Genomic DNA, 25,959 nt, shown 5'->3' on the forward strand with positions numbered 1-25,959 from the left:
AACTATACTACAAGGCCACGGTAATCAAAACAGCCTGGTACTGGCATAAAAACAGGCACATAGACTAATGGAACAGAACAGAGAGCCCAGAAATAAACCCAAGACTCTATGGTCAATTAATATTTGACAAAGGGGGCAGCAACATAAAATGGAGTAAAAATAGCCTCTTCAACAAATGGTGTTGGGAGAACTGGACAGCCACGTGCAAATAAATGAAACTTGAGCACCAACTTACACCATATACAAAAATAAATTCAAGGTGGATAAAAGATTTAAATATAAGTTTTGGCACCATTAAAGTCCTAGAGGAGAACGTAGGGAGGAAAATCTCAGATATTTCATGAAGAAACTTTTTTACTGACTTGTCCCCTAGAGCAAGGGACATAAAGGAAAGAATAAACAAATGGGACCTCATCAAAATTAAAAGCTTCTGCACAGCTAAAGAAAACAGTATCAAAATTGAAAGAGAACCAACTGCATGGGAAAACATATTTGCCAATGATACCTCAGACAAGGGTTTAATCTCCAAAATACATAAAGAACTTACACGACTGCACTCTAAGAAGACAAGGAATCCAATTAAAAAGTGGGCAAAGGACTTGAACAGACACTTCTCCAAGGAGGACATACAGAAGATCCAGAGACACATGAAACGATGTTCAATATCGCTAGCTATCAGAGAGATGCAAATTAAAACCACAATGAGATACCACTTCACACCAGTCAGAATGGCCATCATAAACAAAGCAACAAACAACAAGTGTTGGAGAGGTTGTGGAGAAAAGGGATCCCTAGTGCACTGTTGGTGGGACTGCAGACTGGTTCAAACACTATGGAAAGCAGTATGGAACTTCCTCAGAAAACTAAATATGGATCTGCCTTTTGACCCTGCAATTCCACTGCTGGGACTCTATCCTAAGAATACTAAAACACCAATCCAAAAGAACCTATGCTTCCCAATGTTCATAGCAGCACAATTTACAATAGCTAAATGCTGGAAGCAACCAAGATGCCCATCAATAAATGAATGGATCAAAAAACTGTGGTACATTTACACAATGGAATTCTATGCAGCAGAAAGAAAGAAGGAGCTCCTACCCTTTGCAACAGCTTGGGTGGAGCTGGAAAACATTATGCTAAGTGAAACAAGCCAGGCATTGAAAGGCAAATACCATATGATCTTACCTTTAATAGGAACCTAAACAACAAGACAAAGAAACAAGCAAAATATAACCAAAGACACTGAAATAGAGGACAGGCTGACAGTGTCCACAGAAGAGAGTAGAGGGAATCTCAGGGGACAGTGGGAAGGGTTCATGGGAACAAACTTAAAGGACACATGGTCAAAAACTAAGAGGTGGGTGGTAATGGGAGGGAAGTGGGGAGGAGTGGGAGGGGGTGCTGGATTGGGAGTAAAAAGGAGAAAACTGTATTTGAACAATGATTAAAATAAAATTAAAAAAAATCTTATACATTGTATGTTCTCTTGTTACTCTTGGGCCTAAAACACTGGATATAAATAATATACTTCATTGGCACGAATGTGAAACATTAATGTGGGACATGATAGAGAAATAAAGAGCTGACAGTGAATTTATAATTTTTAAAAAATTAAATTGCCTATGAAGGGTATTTAATTATGGTATTGGAGAAATACTCTTTTTAAACAAGTCATCTTTGGTAGCAATATAGGATGAGTACAATTTTCTGAAAAAATTTCTAACATTGCTGCTGTGATTCACAAAATAATTTGCTATAAATATAAATATCTAGTAATTACTGACAATTATTCTTTCTTGGGTAATTTACACAAAGGATTAATTGTTATTAATTCAGGAAACAGTGAAGCTCATTTTTCAGATTTTGGTTTTGTAAATCCAAAATCTGTTGCAAGCTCAAGAGTTTTCAACTACAGCACCATCAAGATGGAAGACTCTTACACATTGTGCAGAAGCACTCTCTCCCAGAATGAAAATTCATTTATGTCCTAAAAATGTGTACTTAAATATGCATTGTGCAGGCACTACCCTGCATAATTAAATTGTCTCAACTGATTTGTGATAGGAAAATGAGGCATATAATTAGTGTTTTCTGATATATATAAAGTTGCAAGTTCAGATCTGGGTTGTGTGTTTAGAATGTGTAACTCTGCATTTTGATCTGCCAATTAAACTTCAAAGGAGACTCAGCCATTTGGGGAAAACTCAGAGGATGCAGAAATGAGTAGCCAGTAGCCAAACACTCACCCCGCTGAAATGGAGAGCCATTCCTGAAGCCACAGCTCCACACACAGTACTTAATTTTCCTCCATTCACAGTAAGCCAGTTCTGGTTGGATGGGGCTCGATTGAAGTTGTCTTTGAGCTGAGTTGGAAGGGAGGTCTCAGGCTCATCACAGTACAGGCCACCCCACTGCTCATCACAGCTAGATATGGAGAAAGAGAAAGGAAGAGTCAATATCAGACAAAGCCCCCTCACGTGGGTTCTTTAATCAGTGAAGCCAACTTTTTTCCTAGTCCATGATGATGACAGGTGACTTATCTTCACAGAGCTGTCCAGAATTCACCTGTTCTTCTTAAGAGGGCTTTAGGTTAAAAATAAACTGTGAACTAAATGCCTCCAGACTTTCTGAAAGTAGTGATGTGGACTTAAATGGGGAGAGAAGGAAGCAACTTCAAGAAATTTCCTGAAGCCCTGTCTCTATATCACACAGCTCTGGATGGGTGATAAACAATTGCAGCTGCCAAACTAAACTGGTAGGCCCTAATAACTTACAAAATTGGTCTTTTTAATAGAACCTTTGGTCCCGTTGGGAATCCAAGAAGCCATGTTCAAATTAGCACAAGGTACTTTGGATAGCATCTACCATCTCTGACCAAAGGACTGACTTCTTTGTTGGATGTGGGAGCAAATATATGAACACAGAACTGGGAGGCTCTAAAATCTCAGAGATCATTCTGGACATGGTGTAGAGTCACTGAACAAAAGAAAGACTTCCCAGGTGTTTAAAGATTAGTAAAGAAGGGGCTATGAATTCTCTCTCAGCATCTTCATTTATATCACCTTGTTGAACAGCATAATCTTTGAAAATAAAGCAAGAGACCTGAGGTACACAACACACACACAGTGACACACACCTTATTTAGATCCTTCCAAAGATGCCAAGGATCTCTAAAAGTAAAATACTAGACTTCTCCATCAAATATGCCTGGTAAATGATCAGGTATTTATATACTTTCTTTTTCTTTTTTTTCTTTTTGCTTCAAAAAGCTTTATTGTTTCCATCTGGTTATATACTTTCTCATGCAAACAACAGGAGAATATCAATTAAACCACAAGAATGTGTATCATTACATATGATTATATTTAGACCTATGTGAGGAAAATACTTATAATGAATTATTTTTTGTCAGAACATACTACACTCCTGAACCTCTCTCTTCTAATGTCTTTTTCAGGTTTCTGGTATATTGTAGAAACACAGAAGGAAATAAAATACAGTTAATTATAATTCAGCCTTCTCCTGACAAGATGGCCATTGTTCAGTTCCTAATCTTTAAGCAAGGATGAAGATATAATTGCCATAAATTCCCTAGTTAGCTCAATATCAGATTTGAGGAAAAATGTATAATCTAAGGTAGCTTGGAAATGATTAATAAACCAGTTTCAGAAAAATCTGCTGGTTGAAATGTGTATCAGGAACTTTCTGCAGAAGGAAGAAAACAAGTCTACTCACACACAGTTCCCTTGCGTGCACCTTCCATGGCCACTGCACATGTCTACACAGCCATCTCCAATATAGACGTTATCTATCGCCCATGTCTGCTGCTTGTCAAAAGGAGCTGGTTGATGCCAACGGAAACGAGTGGCTTGGGACCTTGTAAGAAAAGAGAATTACAATAAAGGATGTGGTGAAAAAGAAGAGGTGTTCTGGTATGTTTGAGCAAGTGAAGTGCATAGAGGAGTGTTAACACAAATGCACGGACATCCCCACTTATATTCTGAAAAGAGCATTCATTATTGCAATATTCTCTGCAGAACTTTGATGAACAAAAGCAAACCTAACTGAATACAAATAGCTTGAGAATGTATTTTGGGCCAATGATCTTTCTGAGCCTTGTAAAAACAGACTTAAACTCAAACTAAAACTAATCCTAAAACCAGTAGCTTCAGGAGAACAGTTAGCACTAAATTTTGCGAGGGGACCACTGTGGAGTGACTAGGGGGCTGATGCTAACTTATATTTGCAAATTAGGAGAAGATGCTGGTCCTGGAGCAGGCACAGCTCCTCTGCATTTGACTTGGAAGGAGGACATAGGTTAGATTTCAACTCCTACTTGCTCCCTAAGCCAGACACTTTTGTGCAATGGATATGCTGGTCTACCTCATGCGGCATTTGTGAGGACTTTTCACAATGAAAGCCTTAAAAAGATAGTAGGAATGCAAATCAGAAGAATCAGTGAAACCCTAGATAATTGGACAGATATAAGAGAGAGAGTTATAAATAGGAGTACACTTATTTTAGATCAACTTAAGTGCAATATAAATAAAACCTGAACAGACATTCTTGCATTCCAGAAGCAGAAATGTATTTGCTCAGTTGTACAGTTTCAGGGAGTGTCTTGTTTAGAAATACAAATAAACTTATGTTTTCAGAGACACTAGATGGCAGTAAAATCCAAAAAATGCCCGAGGCTCAAGCAAGTTTTAATATTCAAGACCCATAGAAGAAATTATCAGCCAGAATCAGTTTTGTTTTGTGGACTCATACATGTTTGTCATTAACAGGTTAAATACTTGACTGAGATAGATCTGTTTCTCAGGGCAGGGCAAAAGACCATACAACAGCAAGGTTTTCATACTTTCTAATTGAAAATATTTTTATTAACTCTAGAAAATAGGGAAGAAACAGATCAAAATTAAAATCTTCACACTGAAAGAAACAGTTCAGGTAGATATTTGTTACTGTACACTGACAGATTTCTCCACAATCCCTCTTTCTCACCAGCCTTTGTGTTACTCCCAGTAGAGTCATGTCTACCTAATTCCCTCCTAACACACACTACTGCATATAATGCACGAAGCTCTTCATGAGGTGGGCCCCTTGCTCTAGTCCCTCAACCTGGCTCCTCACTTCTGGAGCACTGCCCCTTCTATCTGTTCCCAAAGCTCACAAACCTTCTGCTTGTACAGTTTTCCTCAGTCAGCCTAATTAATCCTGTGTGTCCTTTAGGTCTGAGAGGAAATGCAAGATACTCATAGGGAAATTTTCTTTCTGATCCCTTTCAAAATTTCTTCCTAGCAAACTTTTCTTTTCCTTGTATAGTATTGAGCACAACTATAGTCATATATGTATTCACATATGTATTTCTTAAATGTCTGCCTGATCCTCAGAAGGGTAAATTTTAAGGGAGCAGGGTTAATCTCTTTTGTTCAACATCATACATCAGTGCACAGTGCACAGCACTTAGTCGGTGCAGGGGTTGGTATCCAGGGGCCGCCATTCTCACAGGAAATCATGTGAAGAAGGCCCCTGGAGTTGTGCAATTCAGTGGCTCTGCAGATCACTTAACTTATAGTGACTAAGGTTATTAATAGCTCTGGCTGTTTATGCTCAGCAATGTCTTATGAATAACATAATGGACTATCGTATTTCCATAGCACATCATCATTTGGATTCTTATAACAAATCAAACTTATATATTTCTTCTGTGTTTCTTTAGACCATAAGCTTCTGAAGTAGAGGGAATATCTCTGTATTCCTTCAGGGAATAAAGTTTTGTATCTTCAGTGCTTATAGATAGTGGGCAAGTAATAAAATTTCCTTGTTTCCCTAATGTTTTATACATGCTCCATCAAAGTCATATCACCTTGAATGAAAAGTACCTATTTATGTGTAATTTCTTTTGTTAGATTATTCTCCTTATTTATCATTTTATTGCTGGTGACATCTACAGATTGGGCTTCATAAACATTTACTGAAAGAATGTTAATTTAACAGCAATAAAGGTGACCAGGAAGAATAAAATAAGAGATGTCTTATAGATGGGTGGGCAGGGGCTGCGGTCATTGTGGAGGGGACAGTGACTTGATGTTAAAGGGGAGGGAGGACTTCTTTGCCATTGGGAGGTGACACGGGCAGCCAAGCAGGTGGTGGCTTTCAAAGCATTGGTTGTGTTTAATCACAGCTGGGCAGCCACTTAACAGAGAGACTGTACAGAAGATTTAAAAGCCAGATGCATTGTTGGAGTTGATAGCTTTTATGGAGACTTCAAGCCATGACATTTTCTTTTTAAAAAAATATATTTTATTGATTATGCTATTAAAGTTGTCTCATTTTTTTCTCCACTTTATTCCCTCTGCCTTGCACCCCTCCTCCCACCAGCATTCCCCACCTTAGTTCATGTCCATGGATCATACATATAAATTCTTTGGCTTCTCCATTTTCTATACTATTCTTAGCCTCCCCCTGTCTATTTCATGCCTACCATGTATGCTTCTTATTTCCTGTACCTTTTCCCCCATTCTCCCCTCTCCATCTCCCTGCTGATAACCCTCTATGTGATCTCCATTTCTGTGATTCTGTTCCTGTTCCAGTTATTTAATTTTTTTTTTTTTTAGGTTCAGTTGTTGATAGCTGTGAGTTTGCTGTCATTTTACTGTTCATGTTTTTGATCCTCTTCTTTTCCTTAGATAGGTCCCTTAAACATTTCATATAATAATGGCTTGGTGATGATGAACTCCTTTAACTTGACTTTATCTGGGAAGCACTACATCTGCCCTTCCATCCTAAATGATAGCTTTGCTGGATAGAGTAATCTTGGATGCAGGTCCTTGCCTTTCATGACTTTGAATACTTCTTCCCAGCCCCTTCTTGCCTGTAAGGTTTCTTTTGAGAAATCAGCTGATAGCCTAATGGGAACTCCTTTGTAGGTAACTGTCTCTTTTTCCTTTGCTGATTTTAAGATTCTCTCCTCTTTAATCTTGAGTAATGTGATTATGATGTGCCTTGGTGCGTGCTTCCTTGGGTTCAACCTCTGGGACTCTCTGAGCTTCCTGGATTTCTTGGAAGTCTATTTCTTTTGCCAGATTGGGGAAGTTTTTCTTCATTATTTGTTCAACTAAGTTTTTGATTCCTTGCTCTTCCTCTTCTCCTTCTGGCACCCCTATATTTCAGATGTTGGAACATTTAAAGTTGTCCTGGATGTTCCTAAGCCTCTCCTCATTGTTCTGAATTCTTGTTTCTTCATTTTGTTCTGACTGAATGTTTATTTCTTCCTTCTGCTCCAAACTGTTGACTTGAGTCCCGGTTTCCTTCCCTTCACTGTTGGTTCCCTGTGTATTTTTATTTATTTTGTTTGCATAGCCTTCACTTTTTCCTCTATTTTGTGACTATACTCAACCATTTCTGTGAGCATCTTGATTACCAGTGTTTTGAACTTTGCATCTGATAGGCTGACTACCTCCTCATCACTTAGCTGTTTCTGTGGCATTTTGATCTATTCTTTCATTTGAGCTATATTTTGTTTTTGTCTTGACCTGCCTGTTATGTTGTAAGGTATTTCCCAGGGTTGGGCAACCCATGTCGCTGCATTGTGGCACTGTATGTGGGGGAGGGGCCTGAGAAGGAACAGTGTTGCTTCCTTGGCTCTGGGGCAGCTTTCAGTCACTTCTTTCACTACCCACAAGCAAATTGGGCCCTTCTGGTGCTGATTCCTGGGTGAGTGGTTTGTGTATATTCTAGGACCCTGTGGGTCTCTCCAGTGAATTCTCCTGTGAGGCTGGGAGTTTCTCCCACTGCTGTAACCCCCACAGATTTTTACAGCTGGAGACTTTGAGACTTTCTTTTCCCTCACTGGAACCCTGGGTTTTGTGGAATGTCTCACTGCCCAGTTGTTCCTCTGGGTTTATCTGCACACAAATGTGGGATTGCCTGGTCCTCCAGCTGCAGCTTTGCCATGTGACCTCTTTGCCCCAGCTGGCATGTCCTCCCTCCTACTGGTCTGAATGAATGTTTTTTCTTTGATTCCTTGGTTGGCAGACTTCCATATAGTTCAATTTCTGTCAGCTCTGGTTATTTTCTGTTTTAAAATTTGTTGTTGTCCTTCTTTTGGTTTTGCAAGGAGGCAAAGTATATCACCTATGCCTCCATATTGGCCGGAAGTCCCCCATGACATTTTCAAATAAGGGCTCTGACCTATGCTCTGATACTTGGTAATTCTATGTTCATGGTGAGTAATTTAACATATATAACAAGAAGGTTGAATTAGATTATTTTTAAGGCCTCATCTCAAATGTGATGATTTTTTATCCTTGGGGATAACTATACCTGGTAATTGTATACCCATAAAACATGAGTACACGTGCTACCCAATATTGTTATATAAGAAAAGGAAACACTTTCACTAAGAGGATGAATTGGAGTAGAAATTAAAAATGAATGTCTGGGAGTGCATTTTGCCTTTCCACTGAAGACTGTATCTTCCTCCTTGACTGAGCTGAAACACCAAAGATGCCTCCTCAGAGCACAGAGAGCAGACCACTGAGGAACAGAGCAGAGCTGTCTAGCTGGAAAGGGTCCTGGCTCTTGGGCTACCTCTCAACTGTGCTGTAGCACAATTGAGCGGTTCTCCAGCCATGCAGCTATGAAAAAGAAAATCAAGTTTGGAGGTTGAGATATCAGGACATCTTCTTCCCAGCCCTGTGACAACTTCACTGTGTAAAGGGGCCAACCACATCACTTATGTTTATGTGCTGACACTTCCCCATCTGTAAACCTAGGGAAATGCTATTTCCCACCTCACAAGGGTGTTGTGATAATTAATTAGTTCATGTTTTCCATGACCTGTGATATCTGAAGTCCCTTGGCAGGTATCATCATCTATCCTGAAGCTTCCTTATAATGACGCCACCACCAGCTGCTGCTTCTTGGAGTTGGGAGAAAAACGATCTCGGAACAGATTCCTCCTTTATTTCATATCCTTGAAATGTCTCCCCTTACTTCTTTTCTGAATTTATATGATTTCCCCTCCAACTACAGCACATAGCAAGTGCTCCTAAGTGTTGTTTAATAATTAAACATCCGTTTGTAAGCAGTTAAAAAAATGTCCCTGTAAACAGTGTAGTTTCCACCAGTGCCCTCCTTGGGAATCTTTCCTTTCCCCAAACCTTTCCTCTACACCTTTTAAGGTTTTGAAGCACATTCACATTGCAGGTCTGAATCTATCCATGAAGTCCTCATTGTCATCGGCATCAGCAGCAGCAGCAGTAGCAGCGGAAAAGCCCTTGATAGGGAACCATGCATATATTTTTTAACCTTTTCACTATTCCTTGGTATTTCCTTTACTCTCAAAGAGATACATAAGATACTTAGAAAATATTGCCCAACACTTCCCCTCTACCAAAGAAGAAGTTGAGGCCCAGTGCCTTCACTCACACAAGATTCACTCACAAAACTGAGGCAAGGCGACGATTTCTTGGTTCATTATTACTTTGTATTCTCATTCAGCAAATCCCTCAAAACTCCATCTCAATCTCTCCAGAAAATCCTACAGCTACCACAACTCCTAAATATGAACAGTTGTTTAGCTACAGAAGGTTACATGCACTGCTGCTATGTGTACACATGTATCTATTTATTTTGACTTCTGCAAGCCAATGTCATGGCTGAAGCCTGTGACCCTCTGTTTTCGAGTTATAGGCTCTGCCATATCTGCCCCATTTCAAAATGTGTCCTATATTTGCCTTGTCTAATATATTGCCTTTATATTTGGCATAAAATATCCTCACTTATCCTATTTCTTTCTGTTATACAAAAGTGGAGAATATTCCAAAGAAGATATACAAATGATCAATAAATACATGAAAAGATGTTCAACATCATTAGTTATTAGAGAAATTGAAATGAAAACCACATGAGACACAACTGCATACTCTCTAGGATGGCTATGATAAAAAAAAATCCCCATCTCACCACCCCAGTTGCTCTACAATCTTCTTGCCCTTTCATGTGCTTATCACCTTTCCCTTAGACTTCCTGCAAACATTGTGTTCCATGCTGTGGTTAAAACCACTTGGCTTCCAAAATGTTGTAGTTAATCTTTAAAGACTGGGGTATCAGCTAGGTCATTAGGGATAGTAGAAGGGAATGGATCATGTTCAAACTGTGACTTAAAATAGCCAAGTCACACCTGAGCCTTCCAGTAACAGCTCCCCCCCTCTACCTTTCTGGGTGGATTTGAGTTACCTGCCCTTCCATTGACTTACCCTGGTTCTCAGGTGACATTTCAAGAATCCATGCCACTTGAGCCACCTGTTATTTTTAGTCTGGGGTTAGTAAAGAAGAGTAGTCAGGTTCAGATTAAGGGCTATGAAATTGATTTTGACATCTTCCTATCTTCTTTTCAGCTGCTCACAAGAGCTCCTAGCATTCTTCCTTCCTATGTCTCCTAGGACCATATCTCTAGGCAAGCAATAAGCATTTATAGTACTAATATAGTGGTTAAGCCTATGGGCTCTGGGGCTGGACAAGCTGTATTTATTTTCAGTATCTTACTGACACTGTTCTTTTGAAGGTCACTATTTCCTTAAAAAATCTAGTAAATTTATTGTGAAACATTTTTCTTTGTGATTCTCTGTGGCATTTGTCACTGATGACCACCTCTTCCTGTTCGGCAGCTTCTTTTACCTTGGCTTTTGGATACCATGTTATTCTGATTCTTCTTCTACTTCTCTGACTTCATCCTCTCAATTTCTTTAATAATTATTTCCACTTATTCTATTAAATTTAGAGATCCTTTATTTTCTTTTTAAATGCTCTCCTGTGGAGAGCTGATGCAATTTTATAGCATTGCATATCATCTCTATGCTCATGCCTCCAAAGTTGATCTTTCCTTGTTTCCAATCTTTGTATCTCTGTTAAATGGATATTTGTATTTTTGCATTTGTGATTCCAGCCATTGTATTCAATTCAGCATCAACTGATTAAATTTGCCATATTGTCCCTTCTGGAATCAACTTTAACTCTCCTCTCACTTCTCACCACTCTCTCAGGTTTCAAACTGTAGAGTCATTTATTAATGTGTGTAGTAGAGAAGAAACTGTTACTGAGTTTTATCAATTCTTTCTTTGAAATGTCTTGTAATATCTGCCTCATCACCTCCATGGTAGCTGTAGCACAGACCCTTGTTATTTCATGTATAGTCGTTATCACAATGCTTTTGCCACTTTCCTCTTACTCAAGTCTCTCTGTTCTCCCAATTTCTTTTCTTGGAATAATATTCTCAGCTGAAAAACCCACCATAGTTCATTCTTCCTGCAAGTCTAAACTTCTTTGCCTTGCTTCAAACTTGCTATAAGTTAACCCAACTCCACTAACAACTTTCCACAGTTCCAGATATGAGCTCTCTGATTCTATCAGCTCCACCTAGGATCATGTGCCCTGTTCACAATGTTCCTCTTATTTAGAATTTTTTTCTCCTTACCCACTATATTCTTAGCCATCCTTTGAGGGCCCATTTTTTCCACAAAAACCACTCCAACTCTGTTATGTAACACTGTCTTCCATTTCTTAATATCTATTGCATTTCTAGCCCATTCCTTAGTGAAGCTCTAAATGACATACATTGTGTATTATTTTTAAGTTGTTTCTTTGGTATACTTCTCATTTTCCTCAATTATATTCTAACCTCCTACTGAGCAGAAGCTTAATATAGTTTCCTGCCATTACCATGGGCTCACTCTGGTTAAGCTAATTTAGGAAGACGTCATAAATCTGACTAAAGTTTAAGTCTGATAGTAAACTTGATTGTGTGGTTAACTTATAAATATTAAAATGATTTAAATTTTAGTAAATGTTTACAATGTCCCAAAACTTCCATGGACATTTACTCAATTATCTTATGGAAAAAGTATCTCCATCTTTTAGGTGGGGAAACTGAAGCTTAGGGACATGAGATGACGTGTATAAAAGCTTACTGTGCTGAAAAGCTGGAACCCTCCGCTGAAGCACAATGCTTTCTGTTCATTTTTTTTCCCTTTCAGGAAGATCTAACTTAACTAGTGTGTATGGGGAGGAAAACATGCCATGATTCCATCTATCCCAATTTATTTAGGTTTTAATATAACAGTGTTTGGAGTAGAGTATGATGTATCTTGTGTTTAGTCTCAGTGTTCCCGTTCCCTTCCCTGTGAAAAGCAGTAGCATGCATTCAGTTTCACAGTTCAGAAACCAGGGAGTCATCTTCAACAATGCCCTTTCCCTCACCCTTCCATGTCCATTTCATCACTAAGCTCAGTCAATTTTATTGCCATTATTCTTCATTTTCTCCACTCTGTTCATGTCTGCTGCACCTTAGTCCAAGCTCCTAACACTTACTGAGGGTTAAGAGTCTCCTCATTTATACCCTTAGCCTCCCCAATTTATTCTCCAGTTAGAATAAGCTTTTCTGAGTGCAAATCTGATCATGGCTCCCGGTTTCCAAGCACTTTAGCAGGCTTTTCATTGTTTATATAACAAATCCTCAAATCTTCAGTGCAACTTACAGTGATCTTCATGGTCTCACCATCTTACACCTCACTCCACTCTCTCATCCATCTTCCAGTATCTCAAATACCTGCTTCCTCTTACTATAGGCCGTTATCTTTGTGTACAACATTTTTCTCCTTTCTTTTCACCTTCTTAACTCTTATGCATCCTTCATATCTTATCTCAATGATCTTTTCTCAAGAAAGCATTCCTTGACTTTCTTGAATACTGTAAACCTACCTGTGACATATAATGTCTTAGCATCATGCAACTGTCCTCCATCTCTCATCACAGCTGAATTTTATATTTACTTTGTGATTAACAGGGATTTCCCTCTCCCACTGCAGTAAAAGCTCCTTGAGGCAGGAATAAGTACAGCCCCTCACATGAAACTAGCACATAATTAAACATTTCAAAAATATTTGTTTAATGAATGACTAAATGGTTTAATAATCACTATGATGACTACTGGCTATTTTGGTTTGGCTAATGGTTTGATATTAATCTGTGGACCACCAACCTCAGTTGACTTGTCACTGTTGTACCAATAATACTGTGATCCTAGCTTGTGGCTGCAAGTGAGTGGACAGACTTACAACTGGCACATTGTCACATCTTATTTAGCACATGGCTTTAATTTGTCAGATCATATTTGTTCATAGAGAAGAGCAACAAACTAAAATTCTCAATTCTGTCCTGGTGGATAATATAAACATCGATGTCTCAACACTTCACAGATGTTGAGGCAGTAAGTTCAACTCAAAACAAGGAAACACCGCATTTAAAAAGTAAGTGAATATAAGAGCAGATATTATATAGATATGCTAATTTGCATGAGAGAAAAAGTACTCTGAGGCTGGCTCATTGTTCTAATCTTTGGCATGTGGAAGAGCATGATAAGAAGTGGGTCTGGCTTGAGCTCCATCCATACACATTTCTGTCTGAATTATCCAAAGGATCTAGTTGACTTATCCAAAGGGCAGTGTTGACTTTGAAATCATTGTACAATATGAGCTTTGAGGGTAGTATGATAAAGAACTGCACATTTTCAATACAATAGTAAGAGAAAATAAATGTTCTTATTTCTCAAATATCATTTGAAAGAGTCAAAATTCTTGTAGGTATATGTAAAAGACAATTAAAAAATAAATTGGAAAATGAGGAATAATTACTTTTCTTGAGTAAAAGATGTAAGGGGATATGACTAGCTGGAGTAAATCTTAGGATGTTTCTTATTTGCAAAATGCTACCAAGTAGCTCAGTAATAATTCACAGAATGCATAAAGACTTGAAAGACTGCTGCCTTAATGGAGGTTTATTTTTCTATTTTACTTATTAAGATCATCTCAATAATTCATTAATGGCAATACCTTAAATGAGAACAAAATCTCACGTATCTCATTTAAACCTGGCAACTGTGGTGACAGTTAATATAGTCACACCTTGGAGCCAGCAATTGTAGAGCAGCCCTGGGCTGTTAGAAACTGAAACCATTCCATTTTTGATAATCCTAGGAACAATTATGTCCTCAGGTGAATGGTTGAATTTTATGGTCATTTTCTAGGAAAACTTACTCATTATTCATTCGTGGGGAGGCGAGAGAACAATAATGAGCCCATACTGTAACTTCTGTTTGACATACTGAATTGGTTATTTGCTTCTTTTGTGAGGGCAACAACTGATTACCATTTTCTTGGAGGGAACAGGAGTTCCTGTAAAGATTTTACAACTTTCCTGTGCTTAGCACCTACTCAGGTGATGAAAAGAGAGTCACGTAACACTATCCTACTAGGCAAGGTGAATTCTCTGTTTTACTCAAACAGTTGCAAGTACACAGATAATTTAGACTTGTTACCTGCATTTACCAGGCAATTTTATTAAGCTACCATCATATCTTTTCTTTTTCATTTATCTTTTTACTATTCCTCTGAAGCAAAGCCACCATCATTTCTTATAGATATAATAAAGTATTTATAATCATTTTTCACATAAAAATGCTCTAGGTAATAATTTTCAAGGTATTGTTTGAGGTAAAATTTCAAAAGCAGACACTAATTTTAATACACATTTATGATAGTAAATACCTCATTTATATGATACCACTCACTGCTATATTTACAGTAGTCTGACTAATATAAAAAGATTCCATTTAAATCCATTTTGTATCCAATGTGCCTGTTTTAAATTTGAGACTTGTTCTTTCCCTGGCTGGTGTGGTACAGATGGAGCATTGACCCATCGGCTGAAAGATCGTGGGTTCCATTCCCAGTCAGGGCATGTACCCAGGTTGCTGATTTGATCCCTGCTTGGGGTGTGTACTCCACTATGGGTACCAATTGATGTTTCTTTCTCACATCAATATTTCTCTCCCTCTTTCTCCCTTCTCCTCTCTCTAGAAAGCAATAAAAATATGTTCTTGAGTGAGGATAAAAAGAAAGGGCTTGTTCTTGCCATAGTGAATTAAGTTGGAGAAGCTCATTGATCCAGGTACTGGTTTCTTGCATATGCCATTCTTCAAAAATATTAGAATTAAAAGTCAGTAAAAGCCTGCATTTGGGGGAAAAAAAAGAACATACCACTATAAAAATTGGCTTCTATTTTACTTATTAAAATTGCCTTAATAATTCATGTGTGGCAATATTGTCAACAGGTAATCTCATGTATCTCGGTTAAACTTGCTGTGCTGAAATCTGACATGCCAAATTATATTACATTTGGGTTTGCTACATGCAGAAGCATCCATACCTGATGTAAGGAGGGAGAGGCAGAGTGATTCTGGTCCACTTGTTGAAAGTGTCTGACACCAGGACCCGCTGCAGGTGATAACGACTGCATTCAACATTGGTAGGCAGGCAATCCCTTACCAATGGATGCCATGATAATCCAAGATCTACTGAGTATTCTAATTCAATAGCTGAAATAGGAAGCATTATTCTGATTAGAAATACATGTCTATAGACTCAGGAACCATACTTATTTATGTTTCCATTTCAATCAAATGTCAATTTGATTCCCCCCCCCCCAACCCATACAATGTTTCCTAGTTTGAGATATTTCCACATTTGATTTTTCCCTCTGCACATTGCTAGCTATTATTTTGACTTTCCATATTGAAATAATTTCTTTTAAAGGGATATAATGAAATGAAATGTAAGTAAATTTTACTGAATCATTCCTCATACTGAGCAACTTTAAGAACCATAACAAAGCTATTGCTTCATATACAACTAAAGCAATAGTTATAATAGCTATAATTTATGTATAATGATTTAATCTAATGGTTATTCAATATATATTACATAAGTACATCTTTCTCTGCTGTGCAATGGGATACACAGGGACTCAGAGAGGTGCAGGAGGTAAGTGGGAGCCATGCAGTTTGGGCCAAAACATGCAGTCAACTTTGGGGCTTTGGAAAGATATTTCTTTCTTTTCTCTTCTTCTGAAACATTCAACTTATACTCCCTATTTTATATTTTTCTCTCCCTATTCTCTTCTTGAGGTTTTATAAACTGCTTTAACCCTCACCTCCCTACTGAAATTACTTTCTTTAAGGCTGTGATTCTCAATCTTGGCCACACACTGAAATCAGCTGGTTACCTTTACAAACTACTGATGTCAGGGTCTTCCCCTCGGTGGTTGTGATTTCACTCCTCTGGGGCATGGTGAAGGAGGCAGGAGATTTAATGCTCCCCAGGTGATTCTCAGGTACAGCCACCAGGGGATCACTCACTACCCTAAATAATAGCTTGTCTCAGTCTTCAGTGTACTTGTCCTCCCCACAGCATTGGACATTATTTTATTTTATTTTTTCCGTATACCCTTGACTGAAGACTGGTCCTCTCCTCTAGCTGGGAAGGTCATCCTCTTCAACCGAGTATGCAGCTTCAGGAGGGATGCACATGGACTGGTGAAGGAGGAAGGGGACACCTGCCTAGCCAGCCAGATCAGCCGAATAAACCCTGGTGATCAACCCTGGTGATCAACCCTGTGACAGATGTCACAGCCAGAGCGCCCTCACATCTGCATTGGACATTACTGATCATCCCCTGAATCTTTAAATGTCCTTTTCTTTGGGGAGATATTATTCTGAATCAACTGTCTTACTTTCCCTCTGACTCCTGTGCTAACTAATGCAGCTATGGACATTCTTCCAGATTCCAGTTCTGGTCTTCTGTTGTATGTGTATACTCTTAGGGCTTCAATTATTACCTCTCTGCCAAGTTTTATATCTCAGAATTGATTTTACTTATTCAACAAATGTTCATTCAGCTTGGCATGGTGCTGGGTGCTGGCATATTGTCATGTAGAGTAGAGACAAAGTCCCCACTCTCCGTATTGAAGATCCTTCTCCCTAAAAAATATTTTCACTCCACATGACTTTTACTCAATACTTGAGACAGTCATCATTTTCCCTCATAAATAAATATCTTTTAAACTACTAAATTCTATCAATACCAATACTTTTAGACTAGTTTTCTAGGTTCAAAATTTAGATATTATTTAAAAAATTACTTTTCTCTACCCTGTTCAACCTGTCACCTAGTTTTGAGATCTGCTGCTTCCTTCATTTTTGTCTGCATTGTTTTGCATCAATTTTATCCATTCCATTTCTCTTCATACTGCACAGGGCAGGTCTTCATTGTCTCCCACGGAGATTACCACTGAGGCTTCTTTGCTGGGACTCTTTCTTACCTACCTTCACCAGCTCCTGAGTGAATATCTCTAAAACATACCATGGCACTCCTTGGCACTTGGGCCTTCTTATTCATGACCTTGTCAAGCACAAATTCTCATGACTGCTTTTTAAGGTCACTGTTGCTAACTGTGCTCATTCACTTTCCTCTTTCACTTTATCATTCAGTTCAACCTCTGTTAAAAGATTGTACCAAACTACAGTAGAAAGTACACATAGCTGAGCTTATAGGGCTGAGTTTCAGTCCTGGTGCTGCTCTGGGCTGACCATGTCATACCTTACCTCCTTGAGTTCTCCTTAACCTCTTATGCTAATGAGGGAGTAGGTCTCTTGGATCTTAAGGTTTTTTCCTATTTCCAATTCAGCACTCTGCTCCCTCCTCCATTAGATGCAAATATTACCTGTCCAAGAAGGTCTGCTCAGTTTCCCTCATAGAACAGGAGAGCTATCACCTCTGTTTCTTTGCTTATGCTGCCAGACATCATGAGGTGTTCTCTCCTCTCCATTCACCCTTCAAATCTACTTTATCAATCAATGCCAGTTGAGACTTAACTCTTGTGTGAAATCTCACCAAACTCCTTGGATTGACCATTCATTGGCCATCTCTCTTTCCTTTGAACTCTCATCACATTTTGCATCAGTACCCCCCAAATTAAGCATTTGATTTAGTCATGTATTGGACTTCTCACTTTTTTGAAGTATCCCCTCGACTAGACTGTATCTATTGAAGACAAGGTGCGTACTCTATATTTTCCAAGTTCCACTACTACTGTGGAATTCCCCCTAAGATATGCACATTAAGTTTAAACTAATGAAAATATGAAAAATCTGGATTTTGCAGGACCTTGGAAGTAACCAAATTCCTCAGATTTTGGTGCCCTAAGAGTCTAAAATAGAACAAGGCCTTTGTGAACATTCCAGTTTCCATCTCTTGGAAGCAGAGTGACATGGGGTGGTGAAAGACTAGAAGGCCCCCAGAACCCTGATAGGTCTGCAAGTTCTGATAGGTCTCCAAGTATCTAATGTTTTTATCTCTCCTAAGATAAGTCCATGAATGTGTGTGTAGGGTATGTGTGAGTGTGAGTGTGTGCATGTGCATCACAACTTAGAAGACATAGACTGGTCACCATTAATAACTGTGGCTTAGAATATGCTATAACTTATGATGGCAAAGAGTAAATGAGACTCTTGCCATCATGAGTCTTTGGCTAAATTAGAACCAAATTTTATGATTCCTGGGGAGATGTAAAGGAAATAATAACTGGACCAAAGTAAAGCCCCATGAATTGAAACTCATGTATATACAGATTTATGTGAAAATCCTACTGCTTATACTGGCATTCTCCATGTGTTTAGATTCCTTTATTCCATAAATCAGATACTAAAAAAATCTGGATTTATAAAAAGTTATCAATTGGGGGTTACTATTTACATATAAAAGAAGTCTTTATAAACATGCACTTAAAAATAATCTCAACATTCTTATGCTTTAAAAAGTAAACTTCTAGATATACTTTGCCTCCTCATACAACCAAAAGAAGTACAACAACAAATTTAAGAACAAAAAACAACTAGAACTGCCAGAAAATCAAACTGTATGAAAGTCTGACAACCAAGAAGTTAGAGAAGAAACATTCATCCGGACTGGTAGGAGAAGCAGAGACAGGTAGCCAGGCAGAGAGGACTCTTGGCAAGGCAGCGGCTGAAGTACCAGGAGGGTGAGGCAGTGGCTGGCAGAATGAGGTAGGCAAGACAGCGGCTGGCAGACCAGGTGGTCTCACATTGATGTGGATAAACTGGGAGGAGCAACTGGGGAGCCAGAGAGACTGCAAAACTCAGGGTTCCAGGGGAGGGAAATAAGGCCTCAAAACCTCTTTCTGTAAAAACCTATGGGGGTGGCAGTGGTGGGAGAGACTGCTAGCCTCACTGGAGAGGTCATTGAGACCCACAGGGTCCTAGAATGTATACAAATCCACCCACCCAGGAATCAGTACCAGAAGGGCCCAATTTGCTTGTGGGTAGTGGGGGAAGTGACTGAAAGCCAGCAGAGAGCTGAGCAAGTGGTATTGTTCTCTCTTGTACCCTTCCCCCACATATAGCACCACAATGCATCAACATGGGTTGCCCTGCCCTGGTGAATACCTTACAACATAACAGGTGCACTGAGACAAAGAAATATAGCCCAAATGAAAGAACAGATCAAAATGCCAAAGAAACAACTAAGTGATGAGGAGATAGCCAACTTATCAGATGCGGAGTTCAAAACCCTGGTAATCAGGATGCCCACAGAAATGGTTGAGTATGGTCACAAAATAGAGGAAAAAGTGAAGGCTATGCAAATTGAAATGAAGAAAAATGTACAGGGAACCAGCAGTGAAGGGAAGGAAACTGGGAATCAAATCAATGATTTGGAGTAGAAGGAAGAAATAAACAACAACCAGAACAGAAGAAACAAGAATTCAAAAAAATGAGGAGAGGCTTAGGAACCTTCAGGACAACTTTAAATGTTCTAACATCCAAATCATAGGGGTGCCAGAAGGAAAAGAGGAAGATCAAGAAACAGAAAAGTTATTTGAAAAAATAATGGAGGACTTCCCCAATCTGGCAAAAGAAATAGACGACCAGGAAGCCCAGGAAGCTCAGAGAGTCCCAGAGAGGTTGGACCCAAGGAAGCACACATCAAGGCACATCATAATCATGTTACCCAAGAGTAAAGATAAGGAGAGAATCTTAAAAGTACCAAGAGAAAGGGAGATAGTTATCTACAAATGAGACTATCAGCTGATTTCTCAAAAGAAACCTTATAGGCAACAAGGGCCTGGAAGCAAGTATTCAGTCATGAAAATCAAGGACCTACATTCAAGATTACTCTATCCAGCAAAGCTATCATTTAGGATGGAAGGGCAGATAAAGTGCTTCCCAGATAAGATAAAGCTAAATGAGTATAACATCACAAAGCCCTTATGATATGAAATATCAAAGGGACTTATCTAAGGTGGAAAAGAAGAGGATCAAAAATATGAACAGTAAAATGACAACAAACTCACAGCTATCAACAACTGAACCTAAAAAAACAAAAACAAAAACAAACTAAACAAACAACTGGAACAGGAACAGAATCACAGAAATGGAGATCACATGGAGGGTTATTGATGGGAAAGGGGAGGGAGGAGAATGGGGGAAAAGGTACAGGGAATAAGAAGCATACATGGTAGGTACAAAATAGACAGGGGGAGGTTAAGGATAGCATAGGAAATGGAGAAGCCAAAGAACCTAGATGTATGACCCATAGACACGACCTAAGGGGCAGGAAGAGTCAGTGGGTGGGCAGTTGCAGGGTGGAGGGGAATAAAGGGGAGAAAAAAATGGGACAACTATAATAGCATAATCAATAAAATATACTTAAAAATAAAAAATAAACTTCTAGACATCAATATTAAGACTAAACTGCAGAATAACCATCATTTAGACCACTTGAAAGCTAGCTGAATGGAAATCCTACAACTACAGAATTAAAGAAGCCACATTGAGACCAGTAGGAGAAAGCAGAGATGCAAAACAGGCTGGTCCCAAACCCACGTTAGATATCATGGTAGATAAAAATTGGAAGAGATATCTAAGCAACAGAGGTACTCTGTGAGGAACAAGGGGTCCCAGCCCCACACCAGTTCCTATAGTTCAGGGTTCCAGGGCTAGGAAAAGTCCCTGTAATTTCTGGCTGTGAAACTGGGGGGATTGTGGCTGAGTGAGACTGAGGGCTTCTGGAGTTCCAAGCAGTTCCTCTTGAAAGGCCTAGGCATGAACTTACTCAGAGTCTGAGCTCCAACACTAGGGCAGCAGCTTAATGGAATCAGATACATACAGGGAGGAAGTGAATTGACTGGCATCATGGGGGGAACTGGGGGCACAGCTTTCTGCCAGACAAAAGTGCTAGCATAAGCCATCATTCCTTTGCCCTTTCCCCAGAGCCAGCAGGTGGGTGCCATGTCTGAGACTCCATCAATCTGGCTCACACCATTTGTCCCACCTTAGTGATTCCCTGAGACCTTGCTCCACCCAACTTGTGGGCCTACCCAAGCTGTTTCTAGTGGCTTATCCAGGCAGAAGGCCTATCTTGGCTCATGCTTCAGGTTTTCCTAAAAATCCCTCAAACAAGCAGGATCTGTCTTCGGCATGCCTCATACCTCTTCCTAAGTGGCCCCAGGCCTGGCTCTTGCAGCAGTCAGCCTCGGTTGAAAGCTTGGCCTCACCTGGGCACCTCCAAGCCTGGAACAACTAGCAGCCATCTGCAGATCACTTTGTAGCCCATGCCAGTAGCCCTAGGCAGAACACAGGCAGGGCTGACCTTGGCTGGTACCTCCTAGGAGGCTCCAGAGACAGCACATGTAGTGAACAGCTTCAGACTACAACCAAGCACCACCTCCAAAAGTGACACACTCAAGGGCAGACTCCGTGGCCACCAGAGCCTGACCAAAGTAAGTTCTTCTCTGTGGGGTGGGACCCTGCAAAGCAGATCCTCCACGGTGGTTGGAGGTTGTGTTCAGTGTTGCAGCCAGTACTTGTAGCTGATCCACCTGGGGGTAAATCCTTCCCATTGATGTGCCAACAGTAATCAAGGGTCAACTACAACAGGAGGGTATATACAGCCCACATGGGGGTTGAAGGGTTGGGGTACACCTGGAGTTCTCAGCTTGGTTGATTGAGGAGGCTGTGCCCTACAGTATACCTACTACATTAGGCCACTCTACCAACCCCAGAAGACATAGTAGCTCTACCTAATACACAGAAACAAACACAAGGAGGCTGCCAAAATGAGGAGACAAAGAAACATGACACAAATGAAAGAACAGATCAAAACTCCAGGAAAAGAACTGAACAAAATGGAGACAAGCAATCTACTAGTTGCAGACTTCAAAATACTGGTTATAAGGATGCTCAATGAACTTAGTGAGAACTTCAGTAAAGAAATAGTAAGCATAAAAAATGTATGCAAACCAAAAAAGAACCAGTCAGAAATAAAGACTAACTGAAATGAAGAATAATTTACAGGGAATCAACAGTCAAGTAGATGAAGCTGAGAATCAAATCAATGATTTGGGATATAAAGAAGCAAAAAACAGTGAATGAGAACAGGAAAAAGAAAGAAGAATCCTAAAAAATGGAGATAATGCAAGAAGCCTCTGGAACAACTTCAAGTGTACCAATATTTGTATCATGGTGGTGCTGGAAGGAGAAGAGAAAGGAAGAAATTTACTTGAAAAAATATTGACAGAAAACTTCCCTAATCTGCTGAAGGAGAGAGACATAAAAGTCCAGGAAGCACAGAGAGTCCCAAAGAAGATGAACCCAAAAATACCCCCCACCAAGGCACATGATAATAAAAATGCCAAAGGTTAAAGACAAAAATACAATCTTAAAAGCAGCAAGAGAAAAGCAGTTAGTAACTACAAGGGAGCTCCCATAAGACTTCTAGCTGATTTCTCAACATGAATGAAAAAGGTGAAGTTATTAAGAAGTACAAATTGGTTGTTTGGGAACAGTCATGGGGATATAAAGTACAGCATAGGGAATATAGATAATAATATTCTAATAATTTTGTATGTTGTCTGATGGGTACAAGATTTATCGAGATGATCACATAGTAAGTTACATAATGTCTAATCACTAGTGTATACACCTGAAAGTAATATTGTATGTCAACCATAACTGAAAAAAAGATTAAAAAATAAACTTCTAAAACTCAATTTACATACATTTTTCAAGGCTGCAGTTATGGTTTGGTTTAGAGGGCACCAGGGTGTTTTTTACAGACTTGTCAGAGATTTCCATTTACATACCTCTGTCCCTACCCAGATATGGGATACTTACCATAACAAGAGTCTGTGACTGAGCAGGAGGCAGCAAAATCTATCTGCAGAAATGAGTCCTCATTCACAGCAATGTCTGTGGTGACTACATAACGGGTGCTGGCCTTTTCGATGAAGACCAGGGCATCTCCGGTAGAGCCACACACAGGCATCTTGGTGCCTCCGGGGTGAAGTAGCCATTTCCTACTCTCCAGAGTTGTAAAATCATCCTCCAAGACTGTATTACCAGAAATATTTCCTCCAATAAGAATCTGGAATGTATTTTTAAAAACCCACAAATTTTTAATTTGGTTTTAGGATATAAGAAAGTATAGTCTTTTTTGTTTGTTTTCAGTTGTTGGAACAGAACTGGCATTATACAGCAAACACAACATTAGCAGCCCTTTCAGAATGCTCTTGTTTATGTGGTCTGCTTGTCCATCTGGCAAGAAGCTACAGAAAACAAATCGAAGGATTGACAAAACCATTCACAGCCTTCATGGGCCAAATTGTGCCTTTGGAAACGACATGTGCCCAAACTGGCACAGCAAAATCTGGCTAACGTGATTATTTTTCATGTAAAATTTCTATTTAAGGACAGTTGTATCCTGAGGCATTTCATTTAAATTCTTTGTATGGATTCTACAGTTTGTTAACAGGTTCTATTTGATATGCATTTTATTATGTATGAAGATGCTTTAGAGTTGTCCATAGGATATTAGGAAGATTTATTTTTTTTTTCTTCAAAGGCTAGGAAAGAGGATTCGGGAGTTATTGCATGTGGCACTGATGCTAATTTGCACATTTTCCTTTTCAGAGAATTATAACCTTGTCTCACGCTTGATAAAGTACTTCTATCCATATGGCAGAATCCTCTCTAAGCAGGAACTGGGGCCTCTTTTGTGTCCTTTATTTTTATAGGCTCAGACAATTGAAGGAAAAGAGAGTGAAAGGAAGTTAAACGCCATATCTAATTTAGCTGTGTGCCATGGGGCTAGTCACTTGACTGTTTGTTGTAGGCTTCCTCCACTGAACTAAGGGGTTGGACTAAATGCTATCTAAGGCCATATTCAGGTTCAGTGACAAAATTGTAGCAGTTACCCTAAAGGGACTGACCTGGTCAATAACCCAGGGGCTGTAGAAGTGCCCATTTTCAGATGGTTGCCACCAGCGAAGGCGAGTGGAAGCAGAACGGGCTTTCATGGGTATCTCCAGAGCGATGTACCTGCCCACGTTGCTGGAGTTGCTGAAAAGGAACTCTTGAAGGAGACTCCATGAGAGGCCGCCATTGAGAGAGTACTGCAGAAGCACAGGTTGGCTCCTGGGATCTGGAACACCTTTACCACATCCCAGTCTCATGAAGAACTGCACAAATCTGACATGAGTAAATTTACTGTAGATATCTACTTTAGTGAGAAATTCACATGATTAGCAAAAGACAAGCACACAGGGTAATCAGGGAATGCATGGTTTACTGAATATAATGAATTGATGAATGTCCAAGGAAATAATTTCAAAGCCCAATTTTCCTTTTTAACATGAAAGGGAGTTAATAAAATGTGAAGTCTGAAAAAAGTCAATTCTTCACCCATATTTACATTTTGTGCCCCTCCACAGAGGTGAGTCTGAGGAAAGGAGCATTCACTGCACCCTTTGGCTATTCTATAAGTAGATGGGAGGGGTTCACCAAGTTTGGGAATATGTATTGTTAGCTACTTAAGATAAATTTGGATCCTTGTCCTTAGTATCTGAAACTGGGAGAATATAATCAATGCAGTTAATGTATTTTATTGGCAAAATTGTCCATTTTCAGGTTATACCAGTAGTTTTTTAGATTGCATATTATTGGTTTTGGGAGACACATTTAAATTCACCAGTTGTTAAGGCCTCTTTGTAAAAGGTCAGCCATCTTTTGTAAGAGGTGTGTGAAGCCCAGGCCTCTTTTCTGCCTTTTTTTTTTTTTTTTTTTTTTTTGCCAGCGGCAGGAAAGCATGAGTGTGGAGTGGTGGTGACAGTGGGCTGTGCCAACTTCTGACTACTGCTGGGTCTGCGATGCATAGTACTGGCGACCAAGAACTGTGGCAGCTAGCCAGTGAAGCCTGTCCAGCTGGCAGGGAGGTAGACAGAGTGGCAGCAAGCAGCTGGGGTGCCAATGAAAACTAGCTCACATGTTATCACTGGCAGGCAAGTGGCTGGTGCCTGGTCTGGCTGCTGTGCTACCTGGTAATGCAGAATAAATTTCATGTGTAACCCAATACACACACCCAATTAGGTATGCAGGTCACACATATGAAATATATTGGAGCTTATAACAAAGGTTATAGTTCCATATATAAAGCCATGCATTCTTCATGGGTTCCTCCTCTCCCCCATCTCCATTTACTGGGTATTCATTTATCTCATAACCTGAGAAAATTGGGATTTTACATGGAGCATTTTGAGGTTAATATATGCAAATCCTACACAGCATGCTACAGAGATGAGATAAATAATGGAGCTTTTAACATTGGATTAATAAAAAAAAACATGGTTAGTGCCTAGTGACATTTATATCTATAAAAATAATAATCATTCACAAAGAAAAACTTTTAGCCAATTCTCTACTTGTATTGGGAAAATGTTTATAATAATTTAGTCATAGATAAGCCATGTAAGATTATTTAGAAAACCCTAATAATTTTTAAATTAGATGACTCAGCTGCCAAAGATAAATCTGAAATAAAGAGCATCAAATTAAATCATATGCACTAAAATAGGATGGTGATAAATAAAATCTTGCTGCTTCTAACTGTAAAATTATTATCCCACAGACAGAATTGTATTTTCTATGAAGCATAATCAAATTTATAAATTCAATAAATAAAGATTTAGGAGGAAGAGAAGGATAATATG

General features: G+C 39.3%; 1 protein-coding gene across 5 annotated transcripts in view; it reads right to left on the reverse strand.

The window, feature by feature from the left end:
• The window catches only part of RELN (reelin), a 567,213-nt gene that overhangs the window by 47,743 nt on the left and 493,511 nt on the right, over nucleotides 1-25,959 (reverse strand). For all 5 annotated transcript variants that reach the window (XM_036010728.1, XM_036010729.1, XM_028525327.2 and 2 more), the window contains exons 44-48: nucleotides 24,184-24,442; nucleotides 23,090-23,339; nucleotides 15,271-15,439; nucleotides 3,736-3,876; nucleotides 2,247-2,424 (exon numbers count right to left, since the gene is read on the reverse strand). In XM_036010728.1, the coding sequence (XP_035866621.1) occupies nucleotides 2,247-2,424; nucleotides 3,736-3,876; nucleotides 15,271-15,439; nucleotides 23,090-23,339; nucleotides 24,184-24,442 (997 nt within the window). The remainder of the gene's footprint in view (nucleotides 1-2,246; nucleotides 2,425-3,735; nucleotides 3,877-15,270; nucleotides 15,440-23,089; nucleotides 23,340-24,183; nucleotides 24,443-25,959) is intronic.

This window comes from Phyllostomus discolor, chromosome 10 (assembly GCF_004126475.2).
Source record: "Phyllostomus discolor isolate MPI-MPIP mPhyDis1 chromosome 10, mPhyDis1.pri.v3, whole genome shotgun sequence".
NCBI classification, from domain to species: Eukaryota; Metazoa; Chordata; class Mammalia; order Chiroptera; family Phyllostomidae; genus Phyllostomus; species Phyllostomus discolor.